At 42.9% G+C, this 26,668-nt stretch overlaps 2 protein-coding genes across 6 annotated transcripts in view; both read left to right on the forward strand.

Moving 5' to 3' along the window:
• The window catches only part of dscaml1 (Down syndrome cell adhesion molecule like 1), a 112,977-nt gene extending 98,048 nt beyond the window's left edge, over nt 1-14,929 (forward strand). For 3 of the 5 annotated variants that reach the window (XM_076976950.1, XM_076976952.1, XM_076976954.1), the window contains 12 exons: nt 402-519; nt 640-803; nt 1,202-1,300; nt 3,396-3,584; nt 3,930-4,217; nt 4,360-4,515; nt 8,302-8,332; nt 8,475-8,596; nt 8,686-8,838; nt 8,992-9,186; nt 9,391-9,702; nt 10,249-14,929. In XM_076976950.1, coding sequence (XP_076833065.1) covers nt 402-519; nt 640-803; nt 1,202-1,300; nt 3,396-3,584; nt 3,930-4,217; nt 4,360-4,515; nt 8,302-8,332; nt 8,475-8,596; nt 8,686-8,838; nt 8,992-9,186; nt 9,391-9,702; nt 10,249-10,781 — 2,360 coding nt within the window. In that variant the 3' untranslated portion in view covers nt 10,782-14,929. The remainder of the gene's footprint in view (nt 1-401; nt 520-639; nt 804-1,201; nt 1,301-3,395; nt 3,585-3,929; nt 4,218-4,359; nt 4,516-8,301; nt 8,333-8,474; nt 8,597-8,685; nt 8,839-8,991; nt 9,187-9,390; nt 9,703-10,248) is intronic. The other 2 variants (XM_076976951.1, XM_076976953.1) reach the window with 1 other exon arrangement.
• Nucleotides 14,930-19,985: 5,056 nt separating this feature from the next.
• gvin1l2 (GTPase, very large interferon inducible 1-like 2) lies at nt 19,986-26,428 on the forward strand. Its single transcript, XM_076976955.1, has 3 exons — nt 19,986-20,082; nt 20,668-20,834; nt 21,236-26,428. Exons 2-3 carry the CDS (start codon nt 20,780-20,782, stop codon nt 25,855-25,857), a joined length of 4,677 nt encoding a protein of 1,558 aa, XP_076833070.1. The 5' UTR covers nt 19,986-20,082; nt 20,668-20,779; the 3' UTR covers nt 25,858-26,428.
• The last annotated feature ends 240 nt before the right edge of the window (nt 26,429-26,668 follow it).

The raw sequence follows: 26,668 nt of genomic DNA on the forward strand, positions 1-26,668 counted from the left end.
CTGTGCATTCAGTCCTCCCTTTAGACTGATCTGTAGCTTTGAAAGAGAGTGTTCTCCACACAGAAGCACCTAACACCGCGTTTAGCAAACACAAAAGAGAAACATTGAGATGTCAAGTGTGTGATCAACAGCCTGATGGGGGGGGCGGAGAACATTGTGGATTCAGCGTGTAGAGAGAGCATCTAGGCATCTGTGCACATGTGTTTACAACACCAGCACATGTTTTCTGTGCTGTTTAACCACCTATATTTGGCTTAGCCTTCTCCGCTGACCCTTAGAGCAAACTGACCTAACCTAATCTGTTCTAAACTTTGTAGTTGCATCTCTTCCTAAATTTCTTCTCTTCCTATCTCTCTCCCTCTCGCTCTTTCTCTCTGTTCATCTTCTGGTCTCTGTCCCAGCTCCTGCTAAGATACTTTCTTTCGGGGGCACGGTCACTACCCCATGGATGAAGGAGGTACGACTTCCCTGTAGTTCAGTAGGTGAACCAACACCAAGCATCAAATGGACCAAAGACAGGTGATACTTCCAGAACTAACACCATGTAGTTTGTTAAGACAGTGTTGTGTAGGCTGTAAATGTGCTCAGTAAAGCACAGAAGTGGCATGTCTGTGTAATGTGACCCTTTGACCCCTGCAGCGAGGACTCTGCCATACCAGTTGCACAGGATGGCCTGCGAAATATTTTGGCCAATGGGACACTGGTTCTGCGTTCAGTGAAAGCGGAGGATTCTGGGTACTACACCTGCACAGCCACCAACACACTGGGGTTTGACACGATCATCGTCAACCTGCTAGTGCAAGGTAAGATGTCCTCACCTTCACCGTCTCCAACCAAGATTCCAGTATAACTTTTCTGTTAAAACAGAATAATATGGTCAACTGTGGAAGGGTCAAACATCCACCTGTGGGCAGTGGGGAGCACTGTGTGAGTGTGTGAGGGTGTGAGTGTGTGTGTGTGCGTGTGTGTGGTTGTGTCAGTGCCCCTAGATCAGCTGCTTTGAATCTGTGTGTGTGTGTGTGTGTGTGGTGCCAGTGAAACCAGATCAGCTGTGTCTGACTCACTCTTTGTATCTGTGTGTGTGTGTGTGTGTGTGTGTGTGTGTGTGTGTGTGTGTGTGTGTGTGTGTGGGTGTGTGTGTGTGTGAGACGGTGACTCCACATCAGCTGTGTTTGACTCACTCTTTCTCTCTGGGTATCAGTACCTCCAGATCAGCCACGTCTGACAGTCTCCACCACCTCCACCTCCTCCATCACTCTGGCCTGGATCCCTGGAGACAACGGTGGAAGCTCCATCAGAGGTGGGCACCTCCACCTGTACCACCACCTACACCACCTCCACCTCCACCTTCACTTCTCACTCTCATTCCTGTATGTTAGTTCTTCTCTCTCCTGTTCCCATGTTCTCTAATCTCTAATCTGATCTCTCATGTTCCCATGTTCTCTAATCTCTAATCTGATCTCTCATGTTCCCATGTTCTCTAATCTCTAATCTGATATTTCCTGTTCCCATGTTCTCTAATCTCTAATCTGATCTCTCCTGTTCACACGTTCTCTAATCTCGAATCTGATCTCTCCTGTTCCCACGTTCTCTAATCTCGAATCTGATCTCTCCTGTTCCCATGTTCTCTAATCTCTAATCTGATCTCTCCTGTTCCCACGTTCTCTAATCTCTAATCTGATCTCTTTTGTCTTCCAGTCTCACTTTCTCAGTTTGTCTTTTATTTACATCTGTGTTTCTGTTTCTACATTCACCTCTTTGTATCTCTCCTGCTGTCTTTGTGTGTTTGAATGTGTGTGTAGATGTATTTATAAGTAAGTGTGTGTTTGTATGAGTGTGTATTACTAAGTGAGTGTGTATGAGTGTGTATTACTAAGTGAGTGTGTGTTAATGTGTATTACTAAGTGAGTGTGTGTTTGTATGAGTGTATTACTAATTGAGCGTGTGTGAGTGTGTATTGATAAGTGAGTGTGTATTACTAAGTGAGTGTGTGTGTGTGTGTGTGTGTGTGTTACTAAGTGAGTGTGTGTGTGTGTATTACTAAGTGAGTGTGTGTGTGTGTGTGTGTGTGTGTGTGTGTGTATTACTAAGTGAGTGTGTGTGAGTGTGTATTACTAAGTGAGTGTGTGTGTGTGTGTGTGTGTGTGTGTGTGTGTGTATTACTAAGTGAGTGTGTGTGTGTGTGTGTGTGTATTACTAAGTGAGTGAGTGTATGTGAGTGTGTGTGAGTGTGTATTACTAAGTGAGTGTGTGTGTGTGTGTGTGTGTGTGTGTATTACTAAGTGAGTGTGTGTGAGTGTGTGTGTGTGTGTGTGTGTGTGTGTGTGTGTGTGAGTGTGTATTACTAAGTGAGTGTGTGTGAGTGTGTATTACTAAGTGAGTGTGTGTGAGTGTGTATTACTAAGTGAGTGTGTGTTCTGTGTATCCACCTGGGCTTCCCTGTTTTCATTGATCCAGTCTCCTTTGGTCTCTCATTCCTCAGTTCATCCATGCATCTACCAATAGCTGCGTATTGATCCGTTCATTCTGTGTTTGTATTAACCTGACGAGGATCTATCTCTCCGTTCCCCCTGGACACCATCTGCTCTTCCCAACACCTTCAGTCCACACGTTCCTCTGTAGCTTTCTGACCTTTTCAGCTCATCATTGACACAGTTTTGTATCATTTACCATCAAACTGTTTGGTGCATCTAGTTATTAGTAATAATTACTCTGCTGCTATCGGGAGTGAGCATTTAGTGCAGAGACAAGTGTGTGTGTGTGAGAGGGAGGAGGGAGAGGAAGTGATCACAAGGGACTTCCTGCAGGTCAGTGGCTTTGAAGTGGCACCTTTTATTTTGCCATCTGCCACAGTAAGAGTCACACCCTCTCCAGCACACTAATGATAACTGCTGTGGACGTCATATTGCGCCTTCATTTGCATAACTGCCCAGTCAGCGATCTCTCTCTCTCTCTCTCTCTCTTTCTCTCTCATTCTCTCTCATTCTCTCTCTCTCTCTCTCTCTCTCTCTCATTCTCTCTCACTCACTCTCTCTTTCCTCTGTCTTTCATTCTCACTGTGTGTCTCTCTCTACCACTTTCTTTCTCTGTATGTGGAATGATGTTTTAGGCAAATGGTTTGTTTTTTAATGATCTCCAGTGTCTCTGCGCCCTCTAGTGGTAAGAAGGCTAATCTCCTGGCCTTCTAATCTAATCTCCTGGCTGTGATGTCAAATGAGCCAGGCGAGATGTTTGAAATCATGTTTAGACATTTAGAAGTATTCCCCAGCACACTTCATATCCTGAACACTTTTGTTTTTTTCTGATACCGTCATGTAATGATCACCACCATTTTACTGGCTTTTCAACTGTAATTTCCAAAGTCACTCAGACTTCCTGCTTGCGTGTGTGTCCAGGCTTTGTTCTGCAGTACTCTGTTGATAACACGGAGGAGTGGAGAGACGTGTTCATCAGCTCCACCGAACGCTCCTTCAAGCTGGATAACCTGCGGTGTGGCACGTGGTACAAGGTGAAGCTGGCAGCCAAGAACAGCGTCGGGGCCGGCAGGATCAGCGAAATCATCGAGGCCAAGACACACGGAAGAGGTTAACAAACTCACACTCCAACACCATAGGAACTAACATGTATTAGCAGCTTATGCATGACTTCCAGCAAGGCTGTCGGACCCCAGTCCTAGAGATCTGCCCCCCCAGCAGAGAAGTCAAAGGGTGGGACTACCCTCTACAGGGCAGAAAACCTCTAGGACCAGAGCTAAGCACCCCTCGACCGTCAGCGGTCTGTCTGAACAGAACCGTCTCTTTGAGGCTTCCTCTCCTGTTAGCTTCTCACCGGGGCTACATTGTTAAGCACCAGACGTCTAGAGGCTCAGCCCAGACGTCTGATTTCACTTTGGGCGCAGCACAGACCGTTGTCTTCCTCCCGTCCTACAGAGCCACAGTTCAACAAGGACCAGCCCCTGTTCACCCACATCAACTCCAGCCACGCACGCCTCAACCTGCAGGGCTGGAGCAGCGGCGGCTGCCCCATCAGCGCCGTGCTGCTGGACTTCCGGCCCAAAGGCACGTGGGCGTGGCAGAGCCTGCGTACCAACGCCACGGCCGACGTCTTCCTGGCCGAGCTGCGGGAGGCCACCTGGTACGAGCTGAAGATGAAAGCCTGCAACAGTGCCGGCTGCGGAAACCAGACCTCACAGTTCGCCACGCTGGACTACGACGGCAGTGAGTCGTGGGCACCCGCACGCACCGATCAGCTCACTAGGAGGCTTTCAGAAGAATGTTAAATCATAAGTTTTAACCTCTGTATTCATGTTGGCCTAAAATCTCTGCTATTTTACTTATTTCATGCTTTGTCATTACAAAGGTACCATCCCCCCGATCAAATCTGCCCGTGGAGAGGGCGATGACGTGAAGAAGCTGTTTTCCATCGGCTGTCCTGTGATTCTGGTAACTCTGGGCATGGCCCTCCTCTTCATCATCAGGAAGAAACGCAAAGAGAAGAGGCTGAAGAGACTGAGAGGTTAATACAACTACTGAATACATCTGAATACTTACCTACTACTGAATAAATACCTACTAGTGAATACATCTGAATACTTACCTACCACTGAATAAATACCTACTAGTGAATACATCTGAATACTTACCTACCACTGAATAAATACCTACTAGTGAATACATCTGAATACTTACCTACTACTGAATAAATACCTACTAGTGAATACATCTGAATACTTACAGTTGTGGTCAAAAGTTTACATACACTTGTAAAAAACATAATGTTATGGCTGTCTTGAGTTTTCAATAAGTTCTACAACTCTTATTTTTCTGTGATAGAGTGATCGGAACACATACATGTTTGTCACAAAAAACAGTCATAAAATTTGGTTCTTTCATAAATTTATTATGGGTCTGCTGAAAATGTCACCAAATCTGCTGGGTCAAAAATATACATACAGCAACATTAGTATTTGGTTACATGTCCCTTGGCCATTTTCACGGCAACTAGGCGCTTTTGGTAGCCATCCACAAGCTCCTGGCAAGCTTCAGGTCGAATGTTTGACCACTCTTCTTGACAGAATTGGTGCAGTTCAGCTAAATGTGATGGTTTTCTTGCATGAACCTGTTTCTTTAGCACTGTCCACATGTTCTCAATGGGGTTTAAGTCAGGACTTTGGGAAGGCCATTCTAAAACCTTAATTCTAGCCTGGTTTAGCCATTCCTTTACCACTTTTGATGTGTGTTTTGGGTCATTGTCTTGTTGGAACACCCAACTGCGCCCAAGACCCAACCTTCGGGCTGATGGTTTTAAGTTTTCCTGCAGAATTTGGAGGTAATCCTCCTTCTTCATTATCCCATTTACTTTCTGCAAAGAACCAGTTCCACTGGCAGCAAAACATCCCCAGAGCATAATACTACCACCACCATGCTTGACAGTAGGCATGGTGTTCCTGGGATTAAAGGCCTCACCTTTTCTCCTCCAAACATATTGCTGGGTGTTGTGGCCAAACAGCTCAATATTTGTTTTGTCTGACCAGAGAACTTTCCTCCAGAAGGTTTTATCTTTGTCCATGTGATCAGCAGCAAACTTCAGCCGAGTCTTAAGGTGCCTTTTCTGGAGCAAGGGCTTCTTTCTTGCACGGCAGCCTCTCAGTCCATGGCGATGTAAAACACGCTTGACTGTGGAGACTGACACCTGTGTTCCATCAGCTTCCAAATCCTTGCAGACCTGCTTCTTGGTGATTCTTGGTTGACTCTTGACCATCCTGACCAATCTCCTCTCGGCAGCATGTGATAGCTTGCGTTTTCTTCCTGATCGTGGCAGTGACACAACTGTTCCATGCACTTTGTACTTGCGTATAATTGTCTGCACAGTTGCTCTTGGGACCTGTAGCTGCTTTGAAATGGCTCCAAGTGACTTCCCTGACTTGTTCAAGTCAATAATTCGCTTTTTCAGATCCACACTGAGTTCCTTTGACTTTCCCATTGTAGCTTTTGTAGCTGAGTCTAATCACTGGGTCAAATGAGCCCTATTTAAATGGGCTCATGAGAAGTCAACAGCTGTAGTCAATCAGAATCACTTACAAGAAGTGAAGAGGCCATGACATGAAGCTAATTTGATTGACACAACTCGCTACATCACCAAAATTGACAAATTTTGTTGCTGTATGTATATTTTTGACCCAGCAGATTTGGTGACATTTTCAGCAGACCCATAATAAATTTATGAAAGAACCAAATTTTATGACTGTTTTTTGTGACAAACATGTATGTGTTCCGATCACTCTATCACAGAAAAATAAGAGTTGTAGAACTTATTGAAAACTCAAGACAGCCATAACATTATGTTTTTTACAAGTGTATGTAAACTTTTGACCACAACTGTACCTACTACTGAATAAATACCTACTAGTGAATACATCTGAATACTTACCTACTACTGAATAAATACCTACTACTGAATACATCTGAATACTTACCTACTACTGAATAAATACCTACTAGTGAATACATCTGAATACTTACCTACTACTGAATAAATACCTACTAGTGAATATTTCTGAATACTTACCTACCACTGAATAAATACCTACTACTGAATACATCTAAATACTTACCTACCACTGAATAAATACCTACTACTGAATACATCTGAATACTTACCTACTACTGAATAAATACCTATTAGTGAATACATCTGAATACTTACCTACCACTGAATAAATACCTACTAGTGAATACATCTGAATACTTACCTACCACTGAATAAATACCTACTAGTGAATACATCTGAATACTTACCTACCACTGAATAAATACCTACTAGTGAATACATCTGAATACTTACCTACTACTGAATAAATACCTACTAGTGAATACATCTGAATACTTACCTACTACTGAATAAATACCTACTACTGAATACATCTGAATACTTACCTACTACTGAATAAATACCTACTACTGAATACATCTGAATACTTACCTACTACTGAATAAATACCTACTAGTGAATACATCTGAATACTTACCTACTACTGAATAAATACCTACTAGTGAATATTTCTGAATACTTACCTACCACTGAATAAATACCTACTACTGAATACATCTAAATACTTACCTACCACTGAATAAATACCTACTACTGAATACATCTGAATACTTACCTACTACTGAATAAATACCTATTAGTGAATACATCTGAATACTTACCTACCACTGAATAAATACCTACTAGTGAATACATCTGAATACTTACCTACCACTGAATAAATACCTACTAGTGAATACATCTGAATACTTACCTACCACTGAATAAATACCTACTAGTGAATACATCTGAATACTTACCTACTACTGAATAAATACCTACTACTGAATACATCTGAATACTTACCTACTACTGAATAAATACCTACTACTGAATACATCTGAATACTTACCTACTACTGAATAAATACCTACTACTGAATACATCTGAATACTTACCTACTACTGAATAAATACCTACTAGTGAATACATCTGAATACTTACCTACTACTGAATAAATACCTACTAGTGAATATTTCTGAATACTTACCTACCACTGAATAAATACCTACTACTGAATACATCTAAATACTTACCTACCACTGAATAAATACCTACTACTGAATACATCTGAATACTTACCTACTACTGAATAAATACCTATTAGTGAATACATCTGAATACTTACCTACTACTGAATAAATACCTATTAGTGAATATATCTGAATACTTACCTACTACTGAATAAATGCATACTACTGAATAAATTCCTACATACTGACTACATCTGAATACTTACCTATTACTGAGTAAATCTGAATACACAGATACTACTGAATACATCTGAATACTTACCTATTACTGAGTAAATCTGAATACACAGATACTACTGAATACATCTGAATACTTACCTATTACTGAGTAAATCTGAATACACAGATACTACTGAATACATCTGAATACTTACCTATTACTGAGTAAATCTGAATACACAGATACTACTGAATACATCTGAATACTTACCTATTACTGAGTAAATCTGAATACACAGATACTACTGAATACATCTGAATACTTACCTATTACTGAGTAAATCTGAATACACAGATACTACTGAATACATCTGAATACTTACCTATTACTGAGTAAATCTGAATACACAGATACTACTGAATACATCTGAATACTTACCTATTACTGAGTAAATCTGAATACACAGATACTACTGAATACATCTGAATTCCTGCTACTCTGTTTCCCCCTTTGCCTCAGATGCTAAAAGTCTGGCTGAGATGCTGATCAGGTAAGAATATTTTGTACCTGCTTGATGTTCTGTGAAGTCTTTGTCCTGAGAGCAGTAGCAAAACTGTGTGTGTGTGTGTGTGTGTGTGTGTGTGTGTGTGTGTGTGTGTGTGTGTGTGTGTGTGTCTGTTTCTCATCTGGAGCAGTAAGAACAATCGGAGTTTTGACACCCCAGTGAAAGGCCCACCTCAGGGTCCCCGCCTGCACATAGACATCCCACGCGTGCAGCTTCTCATCGAGGACAAAGAGGGTATCAAACAAATTGGTCAGTCATGTCACATGTTTGTGTGTGAGAGAAAAAGAGACTGAGGTCACATGTCTGTTTTCATCACTGAGATATCTTTTCATCTTTAGGTGAAGACAAAGCAACCATTCCTGTTACAGACACTGAATTCAGCCAATCAGTAAACCCCCAAAGTTTCTGCACGGGCGTGTCCGTGCATCACCCCGCCCTCATTCAGAACACTGGTCCCTTGATCGACATGTCCGACATTAGACCAGGAACCAGTAAGTCTGTGGAGTCATAATTTCAACAAATGTTTACGCCCGTGTTTATAAACAGACAAACAGACAAACAAAACATTCTTAAAAAATGTTGTTTTGGGAGGCATCTGGATCTTTTCTGGTAATTTTCATTCATGTTTGCTCATCTTTTCTCAGACCCGGTGTCGAGGAAGAGTGTGAAATCCGCTCACAGCACAAGGAACCGATACTCGAGCCAGTGGACCCTGACGAAGTGTCAGGCATCCACGCCGGCCCGCACGCTGACCTCGGACTGGCGCACAGTGGGATCCCAGCATGGCATTACCGTCACGGAGAGCGACAGCTACAGCGCCAGCCTGTCCCAGGACACAGGTACACACGTCTGTGAAATCAGGTGGAGTTCAGATAATCTAGAGATGAGAATCAGGTGGAGTTCAAATTATCTGGAGATGAGATTAGCTGGAATCTGACCGACCTCGACAAACCGGATTCTGTTATTCAGTGGTTCACCCCGTGAGAATGACCTGTTCACGTGTGATTGTCTTCACCCCTCTGCTCTCCTGCCTTGCATCTCAGACAAGGGTCGCAACAGCATGGTGTCCACGGAGAGCGCGTCGTCTACGTACGAGGAGCTGGCCCGTGCCTACGAACACGCCAAGCTGGAGGAACACCTGCAGCACGCCAAGTTCGAGATCACCGAGTGCTTCATTTCCGACAGCTCCTCCGACCAAATGACGACGGGCACCAACGACAACGCCGACAGCATGACGTCCATGAGCACGCCGTCGGAACCGGGCATCTGTCGCTTCACCGCGTCCCCGCCCAAACCGCAGGACTATGACCGCGGCAAGAACGTGGCGGTGCCCATCCCACACCGCGCCAACAAGAGTGAGTACACGCCCCGTCTAGAGGAGGACGTCACCGCCGTGGTCTCGCGTGACCCCACGTCAACAGCAGATAGCAGACAGCTAGTCTGTACAACATGAGCTTAGCCAGAACTACCTCATCTCTTAGTCATCAGAAGCAGTGACATCAGCGCACACTAGATAAGAGGTCACAGGTCAGGGTTCGCATTCCTTCTCTGAAAGTACAGATGTACTTGCCTAAAGCAATGCTCAGTGATGCTTAACCCAGGAAAGATCGGCCTCCCCCGACAGGGCGGAGCTTCACCACAAGGTCATTTACATACTGCAACTCGTTGGCTTTCAGTCTCTCACATTTTTCTCAGCATTTATGTTTCACATCACCTGTCAGTTATTTTAGCCTAAAAGATGCTGAGTGGATAAAGCAGTTTTCCTGGAGTCATGATTCTTCGTCCTGACATTTTGTGAACACGTGAAAAAAACGTGAAACATGAAGCGAATGTTTCAGACCCGACCACGCTTTACTTTTTTCGTGCATCACTGACTCTCCCCTCTCCCTTTCTCCGTCTAGGTGAGTACTGTAACCTCCCCCTCTACATGAAGACAGACCCTTTCTTCCGCAAACAGGCCGAGCTCCACGACCCTTGCCCCGTGGTTCCTCCTCGCGAGGCCTCCATCCGAGGCTTGGCAGCACGGGCCTACCACACGCAGGGCCGCCACATGACATTAGACCCCTCCAAACAGCAGGCCCTGACGCTGGGCCACGGCGGCCTGAGCAGTCTGACCAGCTCGGGAGCCTCGGGTCCGGCCTCCAGCACCACCACGGGTGGCTCCAGCATCAGCTCTGGCACGGCCACGCTGCCCCAGAGGACCCTCACCATGCCCAGCTCCTCGTCCGCCTCTTCGGCCGGCCAGAGTGCCGGGGCGACGGGCGGCGCGACCGGCGCCGTGGCAGGCTCCGCCTCCACGGGGGGGAGTGGCGTAGCTGGAAGTTCCAAGGTCGGGGGCTCCAGAGACTCTCTGCTGGAGAGCAGCTCGTCTGGCTTGGGCAGACTGCAGAAGCAGAGTGCTGGAGCGTATTCCAAGTCGTACACGCTGGTGTAGCCACTCCTCCCATACACACATCACAAACACACACGCACACACGCACACACACACACACACACACACTCACACACACATGGTGTCTGCCTTGCACACGGAGGAGCTAAACTGTGCACTGGCTGGACCTATCCACCACATAAATCTCTTTCTCTCTCTCTCTCCCTTCCTCCCTCTCTCTCTCTCTCTCTCTCTCTCTCTCTCCTCTCTTTTATCTCTTGATCGCTCATGATATTCCTCTCTCACATTTTTCACTCTACCTTTTCTCTATTTTCTTTACTCTTTTATCCAGTTTTTCAGTTGCTCAGATGACCTTTGGCGTTCAAGCTTCAAAACTCTTGTTTTGTGTTCTTGCTCTCTCTCTCTCTCTCTCTCTCTCTCTCTCTCTCTCTCTCTCTCTCGCTTTCTGTCTTTCTCATTTCCCCTTTTTTCGTTCTTTGTCGAAGACACCTTGGACCTTATGCACGAAATACTTTCCATGTGCATTAGTTAATTGAACTTCTTGACAGTAGGACAACTCAACAGTTTTAAGAGATTCTTTCACATGAACCTGTCTAGATGTTTTTTAGGCTGTTGAAGGTGTTTTTTTAATGTCTTTTGCAAAAGCATAACATACTGCAACGCATTGCCTCGGAAAGTGCTTATGCATAAACGAATCCAACTTGGTGTCTCCCCTTACCCAACCAAACAGCTCTGGACTCACACAAACAAACCAGTGACTGCGGCATTAGCCAACACTATTGAGTCTTTGGGGTTTTTTTTTTCTTCATGCAATTGATGACACAGTATAAAGTGTTATTGACTATTTTATAAACAAACAGGAAAAAAGAAAAAAATGTCACGAGCCATTTCACAGAGGATGGATGGGAGTTTTGTTTTTCCATGTTTTGTTTTGATATTTTTTATTTTTTTCGTTTTTCTGAACTTGTGCACTAAAGGAGGAGGGAGCAGATCTCTGGAGCCTACACGTGTGTGTGTGTGTGTGTGTGTGTGTGTGTGTGTGTGTGTGTGTGTGTGTGTGTGTGTGTGTGTGTGTGTGTGTGCGTGCGTGTGTGTATGTGCGTGTGTGTGCATGTGTGTGTGTGTGTGCGTGCGTGTGTGTATGTGCGTGTGTGTGCGTGTGTGTGCGTGCGGGTGTGTGTGTGTGTGTGTCTGTATGTGTGCATGTGTGTTTATATATGTAATTAAATATGTACACATGTGGTCAGCACACACCATGAGAGGACCCTGACACCGGGCCTGGTGACAGCAGAGGTAAGACCTCAGTAGTGAGTTCTACCGTTCCTGGTCCCGTTTTAGAGAAAACGCGGGAAACATCTGAGATGATCTAAGCAGAACGTAGGAGGACAGCTCTACTAGCCACGCCTCCTAGCCCCTCTCGCCACACCCCCTTCATGAATATGCGAGAACGGCTCTCATGTTAATGTTGGTTAGCTTCTCTGTCTGTGCTTGATTCCGTGCAACCATCGCTCCTCTGCCCCTGACCCCTTCATCATCGCCCCAACCCCCCTCATCCTCACTGTGATCGCCTCACAGCCTCTCCCAGACGGACCGAGCGCAGGCCCGGGATCAGGAGAATGAGGGGGACCTGCTGACACCTAGGGGTAGATGTAGGCAAGTACAGAGGTCTGTGGGGGGCGGGACATGTGTTTGGAGAAGGAGCTGGAGAGAGATCTGCTGTGGTGTTTCGTTTTTTAACCCTTGCTTTGTTTGACCACCAGAGGGCGGTGTTGGCCCAAGTAATTCTGCAGCGCTATAGACACTAGCTTTAGGTAGCATACGGGGATGAAAATAGTTACTGTAGAGGGATGAGGGAGGGGTGGAGTGACTGAGATAGGCAGGATGACGCTAGTCTCTCTCACGTCTTATACGTCTTCAAATAATCCACCCACCCCTAAGTAACGGACAGATTTATAATATATATTTCTCATCTGATCTTCTTCTCATTCACCTACATGACTCCCAAAGCCAGGCCCCACTCAGAAACTTCCAAAAATAAACCAACTACTCACTGAATTCAATGGACAAAACACTATATCAGGGCTCCTGCAATACAAAAGAGAAAAAAGAAAATATATTACAGTATTTCTTGCCAATATATATACATATATATACACACATATATATATATACATATTATATATATATATATATTTCTATCTAAAGATATAGTGAATATATAAGTGGTGAGAACAGAGATATAATGCCATATCTAATTGAGTAAAGAAAAAAAATTTATTTAAAAAAAAAAAAAAGATTTGAAGACAATCGTGCAGTGTAAGGAGCAGCAGAGTGAGAGAGAGGGGGATAGATCATGGGATGAAACGAGAGAGAAGCTGATCATGAATGTTAAACCCCTGAACGAGGGTCGTGAGGGAGCTGGGAAGAGGTTTCGCGTTAGCTCGGGGGCTTCCAAGATCCTGGGGGTTCGTTTTTGGGGTCAGTCGCGATCTGAAGCCCCGGTGCCGGTGGGGCGGTGTGGCGCTGGGGGCCCAGGAGGACGCAGCTCCGTGACAGCTCGGCTAAGACCGCGTCTGCGCTGACCGTCATGAGACACCACACCCTCTCCGGGCCGCCCAAGGTTTCAGTAGCTTTGACTATTGAGAGAACAGTTACAGCACACAGAGCACTTCCAAGTCAGTTTCTATGTGGTCTCATTTTAAACATGTAATTCAAAACACTGGTCAGTTCAGTAGCACCCCAGCCCAAAAAATAAATAAAATATAGCAACCCAAAACAGAACGTCTGATGTGCACTTCTGCAGAGTTCACCCTGTCAAGAAGCACACCAATGAATCATTTCAATGGATAAAATAAGAAAACTTAATGGGTTTAAAAATTAACTGTTTCAACATGACGAGTTAGTTAGTCATAACTGGAGTCGGTTCTCTGAGCTGAATGAGCTGAGCCTGTTCTCTGTGAGCTGCCCTGAACCCCAGGATCGTTAAGTGCATGTTGACTCGATCCCCAAACACCACAAAGTAATTAAGAAAAAGGTTTGAACCATCCTGCCTTAGGGTGTTTCCCTCACAGCTGCTAAAGCACAGAAAACCACCAGCTGGCTTTATTGTGTCTGTCTGAAGTCCGAATGAAGCCCCGTGCATAGATTCACACGCTGGCTTCAGCAAGACTGCACCAACGGCTCTGTATCCAAACAGTAGGCGTCCTCCTTAGGATCTCCTAGACGTTCACGTCACATAAACGCTCTGGAACGCCCCCCCCCCCCTTGTGTTTTGTTCAGTAGATGGTCAATGGATTAATATGAACGTTCATTTTTCATTTGACTATGGCTGTAGGTGTAACAGACTTGGTTTGTATTGCTTTTCTGTTTCTGACTGTTGTGTTGAGAAATGCAGTTGTTACGCAATGGGGGCAGGCCTGTTTAGCCAATCAAAATCAGGGACTCTTTAGCTCCAACCAGTCACAGGAGACGCTGTGTTGATATTGGGCGGAGTCAGGAATCAAACTCCATCCCCATCCACCCTGTTTGCCCACCCACATTAATCCAGTTTGCCCCATTCCCCCAATCAGATTTCCTGTTTTCCCAGGCCCCTCCCGTCAGCATAATTTCTAATCTGCAAATAATGACTCTTGTATATAAGAAAGTGTTTTGTATAAATAATTACTATTTTCGACTTCTCCAGAAGAAACCAGGGCACAATTAAAAGTCTGATTAAAGTTATAACTTTACATGTGAGGGGGTAAAAAAAAGAATAATATATAAAATTTAACAAATACCTTACACATGCAATTTTTGAAAAGGGCACAAGAACCCAGAAGAGAAAATGTCTGGCAGTTAATTTTTTTCCCTTTATATTTATAATTTTTGTTGTGCTTTTATTAATTTATGTCATTAGTTAATTTTATTTGTTTTATTTAGTTATGATTTTACTTTTTGGTTTACTTGAGGAAACTGGCATTGCATGCTCTGAATATTTTGCTGGTTATTAAAAGATAAAGGAAAAGGAAGTACACATAATTAAAAAGGTAAAATGTTGAAAAATGCAGAGGGGAATCCTAAGCTTTTATGGAAAAATTGCTTCAATTTGCAATTGCTTGTGTTTAACTACACAGTTTTTTTTTCTATGAAACAAAACAAAAACAGAAAAAGAATACTCCAACACCTTGTGCAATAAAGCTATCTTTCTATTACCTGTGGCTTGGCCTTCTGTTACTGTTTTTTCCCTGTTACTGTTTTGTTTCATTTCTAATCAAGTTAGAAATATGTACAGTGATTGGGCATGAGGGTACCGTAACTCAAAAACAATACTCAAAGACACGACGGCGTCGTGTTTATTCTGACTGTGTAAGAACTTTTAAAGAGCTTAGGAAACGTGCCTTCCTCACCTTTCAGATCCAGTAATAATGGATTAGTCATAGAATTACCAGGGCGAATTTCCAGGTCTTTCAGATGATACTCTGTGGCTTTTAAAAGCAGACACACTCCTGACAGCTTCCGAGGTTACTTCCCAAAAGGGTCCACTAGAGGGCGGACTGCACCTGTACAAGTCTGGCATTGGTGAAATGTTTATCAATGCTGACTTAATGCTGCAATTCAGTCGCTTTCATGTATAATTTAAATGTTTATTTAGTTTTCACTCTCCTCAAGTCACCTAACTGTGATACTCCGGTAATCTAATCCGGTATGTAGCAGATATATAAACGGCAAATCAAAATTCCATTTTTGTTATTCATCCTCATTTCAGGACGGCATGTCTTGACGTTTGTAGAGTCTTATATCTGGCTGGATGGTTCATCTATCTTCTAATCAATCGATTGCTGTGGAATCCAAAGCAGTTCTCTTCACGCACGTGCTGTGAGCTTTGAACTAGCTATAGCACTGAGTGACTGTGTGTAGGGATCCATGTGACACAGACAGTGATAACAGAATGTGGGCCCACAGGTGTCAGCACACATTGTCCATTTGTCTTCTGTTCTAGAGTCGGCTTTGTTCCTCTCGCCTTAGAAAAGGAGAGCGGTCCTATCGGAGAGCCCAGGGGCACCTCCCAGTCCTGACGAGGGGACATTGACTCTTCGGGTCCAGCTGCTGCTAATCCTTTTGCTGGCTGTGCACACAGGCATACGTGCCTCCTCCACAGGCAGGGGGTGTCCAGAGGTGGGGGACACGAGGAGGGGGGGGGGGGGGGGTATTAAACACCAAGCTCAGCACCACAACTCACTGGTCACATGACACTTTTTGGATGTGTAAATGATGTTTTTGTTACGTATTATTCACCCTCCACACACACACACACACACACTCATTCACGCATATTTACACATACAGTACATGTGTTTTCTATGTACAACTATTATTTCTCTAGTCTTCATCTGCAAAAAAAGGGAGGAACAATTTGTGAGTAAAGAAATGTAAACATAATTTATGCCATTACATATTTCACAATCTCGTAATTAAAAACATTAATATTTAATGCTAATTTTTCAGTGTTTTCATGCTTGATTGAGTCATGCTTTGATTATTACAATGCTTATCACACTCATGTTAAGATGTCTACAAAACCACAATTATCCATCTTACAGTTATTAAGTATGAAAGAATAATTACAGTGTAATTATTAGAACATTTGAGTGACCCATGGCACGTGTAGGGATTACACATTACATATACATAAGCTCAGTTTGCTTTTCTTTGTCTGAGAGTTTTGAAAGTATAATTTACTTTACAGTTCTCTTGAACTACCCAAATCGTGTCATATATGTTAATATTTGGTATCACTGTGAAAATAAAAGTTTTTTTTTTCTAAAATAAGGGTGCAGTCGGTGCAGTCCAAGTGTCCACGTGCGTTCAGAACCAGGCGGTATATCTCACCAGCATCAGTCTGGAATTAGCTACAGAATGTACCACAGCAAGCGCCGCGTGGGTTATGCAGGTGACGCCACTTTCTGAAATTCTTCACATGCCACAGCCAGTGACATCAGAACTGTGCATTGTGTCATGGAGTGAGGTCTACATACAGCGGTGTCCAGACCTTTACTGAGACCGATAGCCTGTGTTGACCTGCTCTCATTCACTCTGAAACCCTTTGGCCTTCTGAAACTTGGCCGTCTTTCCGAGTTTGGATCTCTGCAGTGTACATGTGTACACCATCATTTGCCTGGTTGACATTCCAGCTGACATTCCAAAGAATGGAAACCCAGACACCAGATTAGCATGTGCACCTAAGATTAATGATCTAAACCTGATGGCCTCTGGTTCCAAGGGACCAAGGATGTGTCGTATGTAGAAATAGTCTTTTCATATTTGCAGCAACTGCCTTTCAAACTGCAAATAACTAAAAAAACTAATTCCTCCAAGCACATTGGCTGGATTGAACAAAACCACCTGGGGTTGATTTTAATCTACACGACTGAGAGGAGGAGTGTGGGTGTGAGACAGAAAGAAATTACGGCCTTAAATGTCGTGACAGGCCACGCCGCTTACGCAGACAATAGAGGATATTCACAGAAATAAAGGTAATGACGTGTGAGATTTTGATCTCATAGCGGTCATATCACTGTGTGGGAAATACAAGAATGTGAAAAATAGCTAGTCTCGCCTAACATCGCTCAGATAACTAAACACAACATAACATGGCTTTATATACAAAAAGATGACTGGTAAATAAGTGGCGGCTTCATTATTTTTAAAGTGAAACAAATGAGTTTTGAGAAACAGATTTCTACTAAAATTCTACTTACTTGACATACATGCTTAATTATTTGAAACATAATTATATAGTCAGAGACTAAACCATTCTGCCGTCTTGAACAATCAGTGCTAACAGCAATTTTTGTTAGTTTGCTTATGCATATATCCCTAATAAAAACTGAATTAATTCAGTTGTATAGGGATAGTAGTTGTACTAATCCATCCTGCACCTTAAGGTCCAGTAGTTTGTAGTGCTGGTTCATGTCAGAGGTGGGCGGGGTTACCGGGTGACGCCCACTGACTGTCAAACCCTCGGATTGGCTCCCTCTTCGTCTGTAAGAAACATAGACAAGCTACCCAGGGAAGAGATTGAGAAGGTCCTGCTTCTGAAATGTGTGTGTGTGTGTGTGTGTGTGTGTGTGTGTGTGTGTGTGTGTGTGTGTGTGTGTGTGTGTGTGTGTGTGTGTGTGTGTGTGTGTGTGTGTGTGCATGTGTGTGTGTGCGTGCACATTTGTGTGTTTCTGCATCCACATGTGCTCACACGTGTCTGTGAGCTCATAGTTTGCCTGTTTACGCCAGTTCCAGCCCTTCTTGGGATGAGCCCATATCACTTCATGTTTACGCATACTGGACTGTAATTATCCAGCCTCCATCTTGTTCTTCATGAATCAAGTCACCCTCTAGGGAGTAGCCGGTTCAGACATTCGTGTCCCAACCCATCCTACAGTAATTGGTCTGGTTCCTATGACATAATTACTTTTGATTACTAAATCTTCCATTTATAGTGTCAGGAACCATAATATCTATATTACCTGAAGATCAGTTTTGACCGTTAAATCAGAATATAACTCAAAGCACAATAAACCCCACGACACTGAGTCACCAGCTTCCTCCACACATTTACTCCACACCTGTAACTACAAGTCACCCATTTATTAATTAATGGTGGACTCAGATACACAGATACAGCGCAGGTCCATCTCAGAAGCAGATCAATCAGTGTACAGCAGAGAGTTCTGGACATGTTAGATCTGATGATTTCATTGACTACGTTATGGGATTATTTGCATATAATATCTACTGCTTACATCTGACTATCATTCTCAAAGAAGGTACAGTTTTATATATTTTTCCATCTGTTATGGTTTAAGCATAAAACACAAAAGCAAAAGGCGTTGGTGCTTGCCAGAATTAGCTACACATAACCTCGTTATTTTTGATGATGATTCATGTGTATTTATATTTAATATTCTAGGAGTATTATGTCTTGATGAGTTACACTCAGCAACTGGGCTGTTACTGAAACCATCTCCAACACTTTGGGCTGCTGTCTGTGTCTTTCATAGCTATTGTCCTCTACTCACGTCACTGAGTGAACAGAGGAAAGCAAACATGAAACACTTTGTACTGCTCAGGAATAGAAGAAAAAAACAGATTTCTTTGTGAATAACCCAACACCCCCCACCCACAGAAACATTTACTGTCAGGCACAGAAATGCCTGCTTCCTCACTCCCTCTCACAAAGCTGCACTAAATCAATTGAATCAAAGTAGCAAACATGTCATCTTTTTAACCCACTAAGAAAGGGTTTTTTTAATCTTCTGAGCACTCGGCATTAAACTAGCATTATGTTTAGTTTGTATATGGAGAATTTTAAAACCACGTGCATTTATGTTCAATCTTGAATCTCACTGCCCACTGGACATTTGGGTCATGCTGATCGGAGCATGACTGCTGCTAGAGTATAATCCTTTTTACTGATAACTGTCATTACAACCGTCAAACACCAGATACTTTGACCATTCTTCAACCATAAATTAACATTTTAGTCACTTAGTCAGAACTTATAAAAATAAGTTTCAGTGGACTGTTAGTAAGATTCAGTGGTTGGCTATTATTTCAAGTCTCCGCCCAGTTGCCACTGTATGGATGTAAAGTACGCCAAAACTGCACTTCATTAGCGCAGAAAATTGGCAGGGAAGGTTTCAGAACCTCAGGAGGTACGAGAGGTATGTTACGAAGACCAGGAATGTTCAGAATCATGTCTCCTCTTATCTGACGCTGATCATCACAGGATCAGATAAAGGATGCGTGATGTCATAACAGGAGTCCGTGGTGTTTTCGAACCCTTATCCATTAGATGGTTTAGGTAATAGGTGTCCTGTGTGTATCTGAAAATCAGGATTACATAATAAAACCAAAAATGTTTATGTTTCCCACAACAACTTGTGTTTCCAATAATGAAAGTTTTAACCTCAAATGATCTTATTTACAGTCAACATTGTTGATTTCTATTTCTAAAAGGTTTTGAAAGCCGGTGTACAAAAACTGCTTGAGCAGCCAATGAAATAGCTCCTATTAAAAAGTGTTTTAATCAGGTTTGAAAATGTTGCATAACATTAACAACAACAAAACATATTCTCACAGAAACCTTTGCATTTAGATTAGTTTACAGGATCGCTTGGTACTTTCTGATGCTGTACTAGGCGTGTCTTCTTGCTGGTGTGTACGTGCCAGAGATCCCAACATGCATACATGCATATTGAACAACAGGAGGGCCGCCTTCTGACACTGAGCAGTCATATAAGACCTCGGTGACATTCCCCTTGTCTTAATCTCACTTGTACATCCAACAGACTGCACACAGCTCATGCTGGTAAGACCTGAAGCTTTTTACACTTTTATCACTTAAGCATATGGTTTGCATGGCAATGTTTCCTGAGGTGATTACCATTTCCATCTGTGTATCATGAGCTTAGTGACTGGAAGGTTAAAGGGGAGATGCTCTGTGTTCTGTCCAGATTGTTAAGGTTTAAGTCTGTTTTTGTTTGGCTGTACTGCACAAACGATATCTTGGAAAGTGCAAATAACTTTAAGTCTGAAAATCTTTTGAGAATGATATTATGTAAAACATTGAGTCATTTCTGGATTAATTTTACATTTTAAAGCAAATTTAATATGCAGATTGATCTCATTATATTGAAAGATTGAAAGATAAATCCTTATAATTAAATTATTAAAAATTAATGTAAAAAACAACATCCAGAAAAACATCCAATAATCTTATAATACTGTTTCATGTTTGCAGTCTGAGCCTGAATGTTGACTAGAATTCTTTTTACATTATTGAAAGAGATGCTGTTTTGACTGTATATTTACTGATGAAATTCAGAACTTGCTAAATCCTGACTGTGCTGAAACTGAACCAGGTCCTTGTTTTGTCTCTGAAATCATGAAACAGCAAAGGACATGGGGAGAGCTTGAAAGAAAGTGGCACGATACAGTTCCCCCAACGTACATGATACCCAGACACTCAGTTTAAACTTGGAGACGGACACAATCACGTTGTCACCATGTCTCTGCATCGGCAGAGACCCCCTGAACATAGAACCATGATGACTGAAATAGGTAAACAGCAAACAGCCCCATCCTTTCATTACTGCCACAAAGAAAACCTTTTTCTTCATAAAACTAGCATGTTGATGATTACTGCAGATCTACTCTAGAGAGCCACGCTGCTATTGGTCCAGCACTACAGAAACAAACTTTAATAACACGTGTGCGGAGTTAAATAATAAGACATGATTGTCTATTGTTGTTTCTAGTAGTACAGTGGCATAGTATGATTACAGTTTTGCCATCATTTGAAATGTTTTTCTTCTCAAGCTTGCCACATTTAGAAAACATGTTATTTTGTTCATTTCTAATTCACAATGTGTGTGTATGTGTGTGTGTGTGTGTGCCAAGTCTGCATATGTACACTGAACATATTTACAGCCTCAATGTGATTTGATGTGCTTCTGTTCCAGTATCTGAGACAGACAGGGACAAACACATTCTTCTGCAAATGCTGGATCTGCACAGCCAAAAAGTGTCTCCAACTGACCTTACGTCCATGCTATACATAAGTTGTCCCTGGCTTGAAGACAAACTTCCTGCAAACCCAACAGAGCTCTCAAATGCCTTCCTATGCCGCCTCTGGCTGTATCACCCACAGTGCCGTAGTTCCTCCTGTGATGTGGTAGCAGGGGCCTACGGGGTGGCCAGACCCCCTGATATGGATGAAACTTCACAATCTGCCATTAACCCATCGGACCTGGTAGCTGCTGTCTACATGACTTCCAACAGCTTTCTACAGCAGGAAATCACGTACAGAATGGTGAGGTGCCACTTTGCTGTGCCTCTATTTCTGCCGCCGGTTTATCCAGATAAGAACGGAACTGTCCTACTCTGGCCCTTCAGGGGAGTTTTGGGTAAGTGGAAGTCGACCTTCATGGAGGAATCTGAAAGCTATACTATGAAAAACATGGCAAGTTCCAGGATGCCATTTCTTTCAGCGGTGAGGTTAGGTCAGTGTAGCGTGTCAAAGTCACGAGTGTTGAACAGTGTGCTTGGTGGATCACACAAGCTTAACGATTGCTTCATAAATCGCGACATGGACGGGGGACAACTTCCACGAATTTTCTCAGACGGTCTAGTGGAGGTGACCTGGAATTTACCCTCAGCAGATCACCACAGCAGTAGCTTCTCCAGACCCGTACTGATGGCCAATCTCAGAGGAGACGCAGCAGACTTCGATAAACAGGTGAGCCTTCTGTGTTACACCTCTGCCCTCCTCATAGTCTTCTGTGGTTATTTCGGAACGAAAGAAAGACAACTGCTCATGTCTTGGAGGGACAATGCGAGTCACCTGATCCTAATTGACTGCTCAGGAGCAATGGAGGAGGACGATGAAGAGAACAGAAATGAAAAGATGAAACAAATCATATTGAAAGATCTAGAGTTGTCTGAGCAGTTTGTAATTGATGCTCGTGACGCTGACGAAGAGACGCTTGCTACAAAGTTGAGAGATGCATTAAATACTCTGCTCCCACATATGCATTCCACAAGCCTTGTTGCCACTGCTGGCACGGCAGGTGACCTGAACATGAACGTGGATGAAGATAACACGTGCAGAATGGCATTTGGGGAAGTTGAAGAGGTCCTCGATGGTATAGAAGATGGAGTAAGCCAGTTCCTCGGAGAGCAGCTACCTCTACAGGGCCCTACTTGGAAAACGCTGTGCCAACTCGAAAAGGAAGAGGGTCGTCGTAAGGATCATCGGAACGAGAATTTGCACTGGCAACAAGAGAATCTAGAGCAGACTGGAGGGAAAGAGGAGCTTCTTGAAGAATTGATGAATTACAAGTTAACTGCAGGTATGCAAAGCTTCATCCAGTCTCTCTGTACTTATGATATGACTAAGCGTGCATTCTTCCTTTCTTGGATGAAGGTGAAACTTCAAGTCATGCAGCTGGACAAGTTGTCCGATAGAGAGGGGGAGCAACAGGAGCCTTACATCGGCCTTGAACACTTCCTGCGTGAGATGGGATTAGTCTATGAGCGGTATTTCCGTAGTCCAAATTATGATTTGTACGAGATGTTCCGCTTACCTCATGTGGCTGCTGAATTACTCCTATGTGGGGTTCCTCTAGAGCTCTTTGATGGGGATACCTCAGTATTTCCACTGAACTGGATCAATAGTGTCCTGTTTGAGGTCTACAGACAGCTGCCCCAATACAGTCGGATGAGGGTTCTAACAACCTTAGGGTTCCACAACTCAAAAAATGCAGAGATTCTTTCTGCCTTGTTTGGGGTGAACTTTGCAAAGTCATGCCAACATCATATCAGAGGGGCCTACATGCTCTTTGTTTGCCTACCTGATAACATCAGAAAGGAGGTGGACTGTGAATTTCTGATGCTAATCGTCACAGAGGGTTTGAATCCCCCACGATCCGCACAACAAGAAGAAAGCTTTGTGCATGACAATGAGCTAGCTACCTTTGTTAGTCAGTTAAGTGATGTTACACTTGTTAATCTACCACAAGGTGGGCTGATTGAAACAAGACAAAATCTCCAGATTGCTATAAATGCTTTTCTTCGCACTAAAGACTCAGAAAGAAGACCTACCTTTCGAGTTGTTTCTGAAGGACCAATAAAAGATGCAAAAATCATGGGATGTGTAGTTGAAATTCTGACTCCAGAACAGTCCACAAGAGAAGCAGAAACAGAGATCCATCACGATAAGGTTAGAGGCGTCTGTGAAAACCTGGTTGGTCCATGGACCAATGTCTCTCTGTTTAACGAATCAAACCAAATATACAGTGATGCAGCTCTGGAACTGAAGCAGAACTTGCTTGGTGTGTTTCGTGAGAAGGCACTCACAGGCCAGCCAACCTGTCTGGGTGCTTTTATGGAGCATATGTGCAATGCATGGGAGTCTGTGAAAAATCAAAACTTTGAAATTGGATTTGGGGATAAGCATGTAGCTGATGCACTCATCGGTCTATGCACAAAACTTGTTGACGGTGAGCAGGAGCTCACAGACCTCATGCATCATTGGGTTCAAGACCTGGATACCCGAATAAGTGAATTAAAGGAGTCAGCTGCACAGAACGGAAACGACGGTGAGGATCCAGATGACATCCACAGAATCTTGGGGGCAGAGGCAACAATGCAAATAAACTCAGAAAGTGAAAAAATTAAATCAGGTCTCTGGGAGTATCTCAGACAGGAGGATATTAATGTGAACCTTATGGAAACCTACAGACCCAACTTACTCAGAAAAGTGCATTCCACTGATCAACAAGTTACCCTTGACACAAACTCAGAAATTCAGTCTGCCCTAATTAGACATAATTTATCAACCAAGATACAATCCTTGCTGACTGCACTGGAAGCAGCCTTAGAGGTCAAAATACGATCTCTTTTGGACAGCTGCAAGAACAATGACTCTGTAATCGAAGACAAGCAACTCCAACAAGAATTTAGTAGTGTTTGGAATGACATACCATCCAACCTTGATTTAACTACTCATGAGACACAAGGAATACATACAAGTATGGTAGAACAATTGAAAGAAAACTTAAACAGTCGTGGCTTGAAAAAGCAAAGGATCAAACTAAAAACTACCAACCAACTAAGGGGCTTCAAAGTGAAGAATAGGCATTTTGCTTTGGGCAGTAAGATGAAGCGGACACTGAAGCACAATAAGGAGGTTGCACAGAGGTTCACAGATAATCTGATAGAAGACTGTAACAGAAGAGTCTCAGAGAAACTGAGGCATAAGGAAGGTTACTCTGACAGCTACATGAGAGAGCTCCTCGCAATTGTAGACAAGGGTTTAGAGGTCCTGACAATGGAACCATTTGTGATGAAACGCAAATTTGAAGTGGATCTTAAGGTCCACATTTGCAGTAAAGCAGCAGAATCATTCCAGCAAATGTACAATGCACTCAACCACGAGAGAGATACGAAACAGAAATTCCTGAATGAGACAAAAGAAAGACACTTTCAAAGTTTCATGTACAGCTTCCGTAAGAGGGACCAATGCCAGAAAGCTGCCTGGACCTTCACTAACTCGTGCCTCAGACCTATAGCTCTAGACTTTGTCTACAACAGCTTGGAGAGACAGATTTTGGATGATATGTTGGCAAGTGACTACTTGCAAGTGTATGTCTCTCCCAGGAACTTCCATTACCATCTCCTCAGGGAACTGCTATTGGAGAACAAGTTCGAAAAATTCCTTGAGTATTTGCAGTCTCCTGAAAGTATCTTTCGTAAGAAGATAGAGAACGTCGTTGTGGAACGTCTCTCTGGTTCAGTGATGATAGAGGATTGCAGGGAGCTGCGCATACGTCAGATCTTTGAGCGGATGGAGAAAGCCATCGATCTGGCATCTGAGAACAGTAGCGAAGCAACGTGTAACGTCAGGCTTCTACTTCAGAGAGTCTGTGCTGTCCTGAAAAGTCCAGGAGATGTCACTGTGCCCCCAGATGTCACGGCTGGACCACTGTTTGATGTCTCCACCCAACAGGAGCACTTTGTGACCCAGTTAAAAGAATCGCTGGCTGAGCTCTCATCGTCCATCACTCAGGAATTCTCTGAGAACGTTGATGTTATTGAAGTCCCAGATGACCTTTCAATCAAGCTCCAGAATCTACTGTACGATCACGTAAAAGGGTGTGACAAGTGTTGTCCATTCTGCAAAAGTCCATGTGACTTGGGTGGAGTAGAACACACAGCTCACGAAGCCTTCGTCCATCGACCTAAAGGCGTTGTGTCCTACACAATTGCAGGTTCCTCCTCTCTATCCCACCTCACGTGTTCCGCAGACATGGCAGGAGAAAACCAGTTTCAGAACAGAGACACTGGAGGACAACCCGTATTGTACAGAAACTACCAGTCCATTTACACCGACTGGAACATTTCTCCTGAAAGGCTTGAGAAATATGGCAGTGGAGCATACTGGAAGTACGTGCTCTTTAGATACAATTCAAAGTTTGCTCAGGTGTATCAGTGTGAACCAGCGTCACTGCCAGAAGACTGGAAGCAAATCACCCAAGAAGAAGCGTTGAGAAGTCTGAAAGAAGCCTTTCATATTACATGGTGATTCTTGTCAGAGATCTTTGCTGAGTAATAACAAGCCTAATGTTTAATATAAATATATCCTATATAATTTGGGAAAATTATGAAAAATCCATTTTAAATTGTTTGCAGTTGAGTTCACTTAATCAACCAAAAATTTTCTGGGATTTCATGACTGAATCATCACTATATCTTTTGAAGTAATTACATTAATACTGTTTTAATTAGTTTTACTATATACAATAGGCAACAATGTGTCTTTCCATGTGTAACACCATATAGACCAGTATGAGAAAATATTTTTTTTTATCTAAAGAACAAAAGAAAAGCAAAGAAACAATAATAATACTATGATTCTGTCAAGACATATTTACCTAGTTGCTTAAGTGTAAACATTTATGAAAATCACCAAAGTACTATGAATAATTTGATGACAATTGAAAATGTGTACATCGATGTTGTAGATGCATTACTTTGATCAAAATTCTGTAATTCTGGACACACATTTTGTCCTCAAATATTTCCATTTGTAAATATCTATATGTAAGATTTTCTCAAAAGATGAAGAATATTATTAAAGAGTTATGGAACAAGTATTTTAGGCTGAATTTTATGTTGATATAAGCAATCTTTATGAAGCTGTATTTTAACTTTCCCACAGCGGTGTCTGCTACATTATACAGTGCAATAACACACTCTGTACAACATAAGCACAAGGATCTCAGTCATGTATTTTCAGTTTAGATATCTGAGGCCTTGTCACAGGCACGTAGCCTCTTCCTTTTAACATGAGATAAAGCATTTTGATCAACTCTAGTTGACTCTCGAGTCAGTAT

This window comes from Brachyhypopomus gauderio, chromosome 16 (assembly GCF_052324685.1).
Source record: "Brachyhypopomus gauderio isolate BG-103 chromosome 16, BGAUD_0.2, whole genome shotgun sequence".
Taxonomy (NCBI): domain Eukaryota; kingdom Metazoa; phylum Chordata; class Actinopteri; order Gymnotiformes; family Hypopomidae; genus Brachyhypopomus; species Brachyhypopomus gauderio.

Excerpts from the sequence above, each read along its gene's own strand:
- gvin1l2 (XM_076976955.1), top strand. The coding sequence starts at position 20,780 with ATGTCTCTGCATCGGCAGAGACCCCCTGAACATAGAACCATGATGACT. Across the intron at positions 20,835-21,235 it reads AACCATGATGACTGAAATAG|TATCTGAGACAGACAGGGAC; the intron begins GTAAACAGCAAA and ends CTTCTGTTCCAG.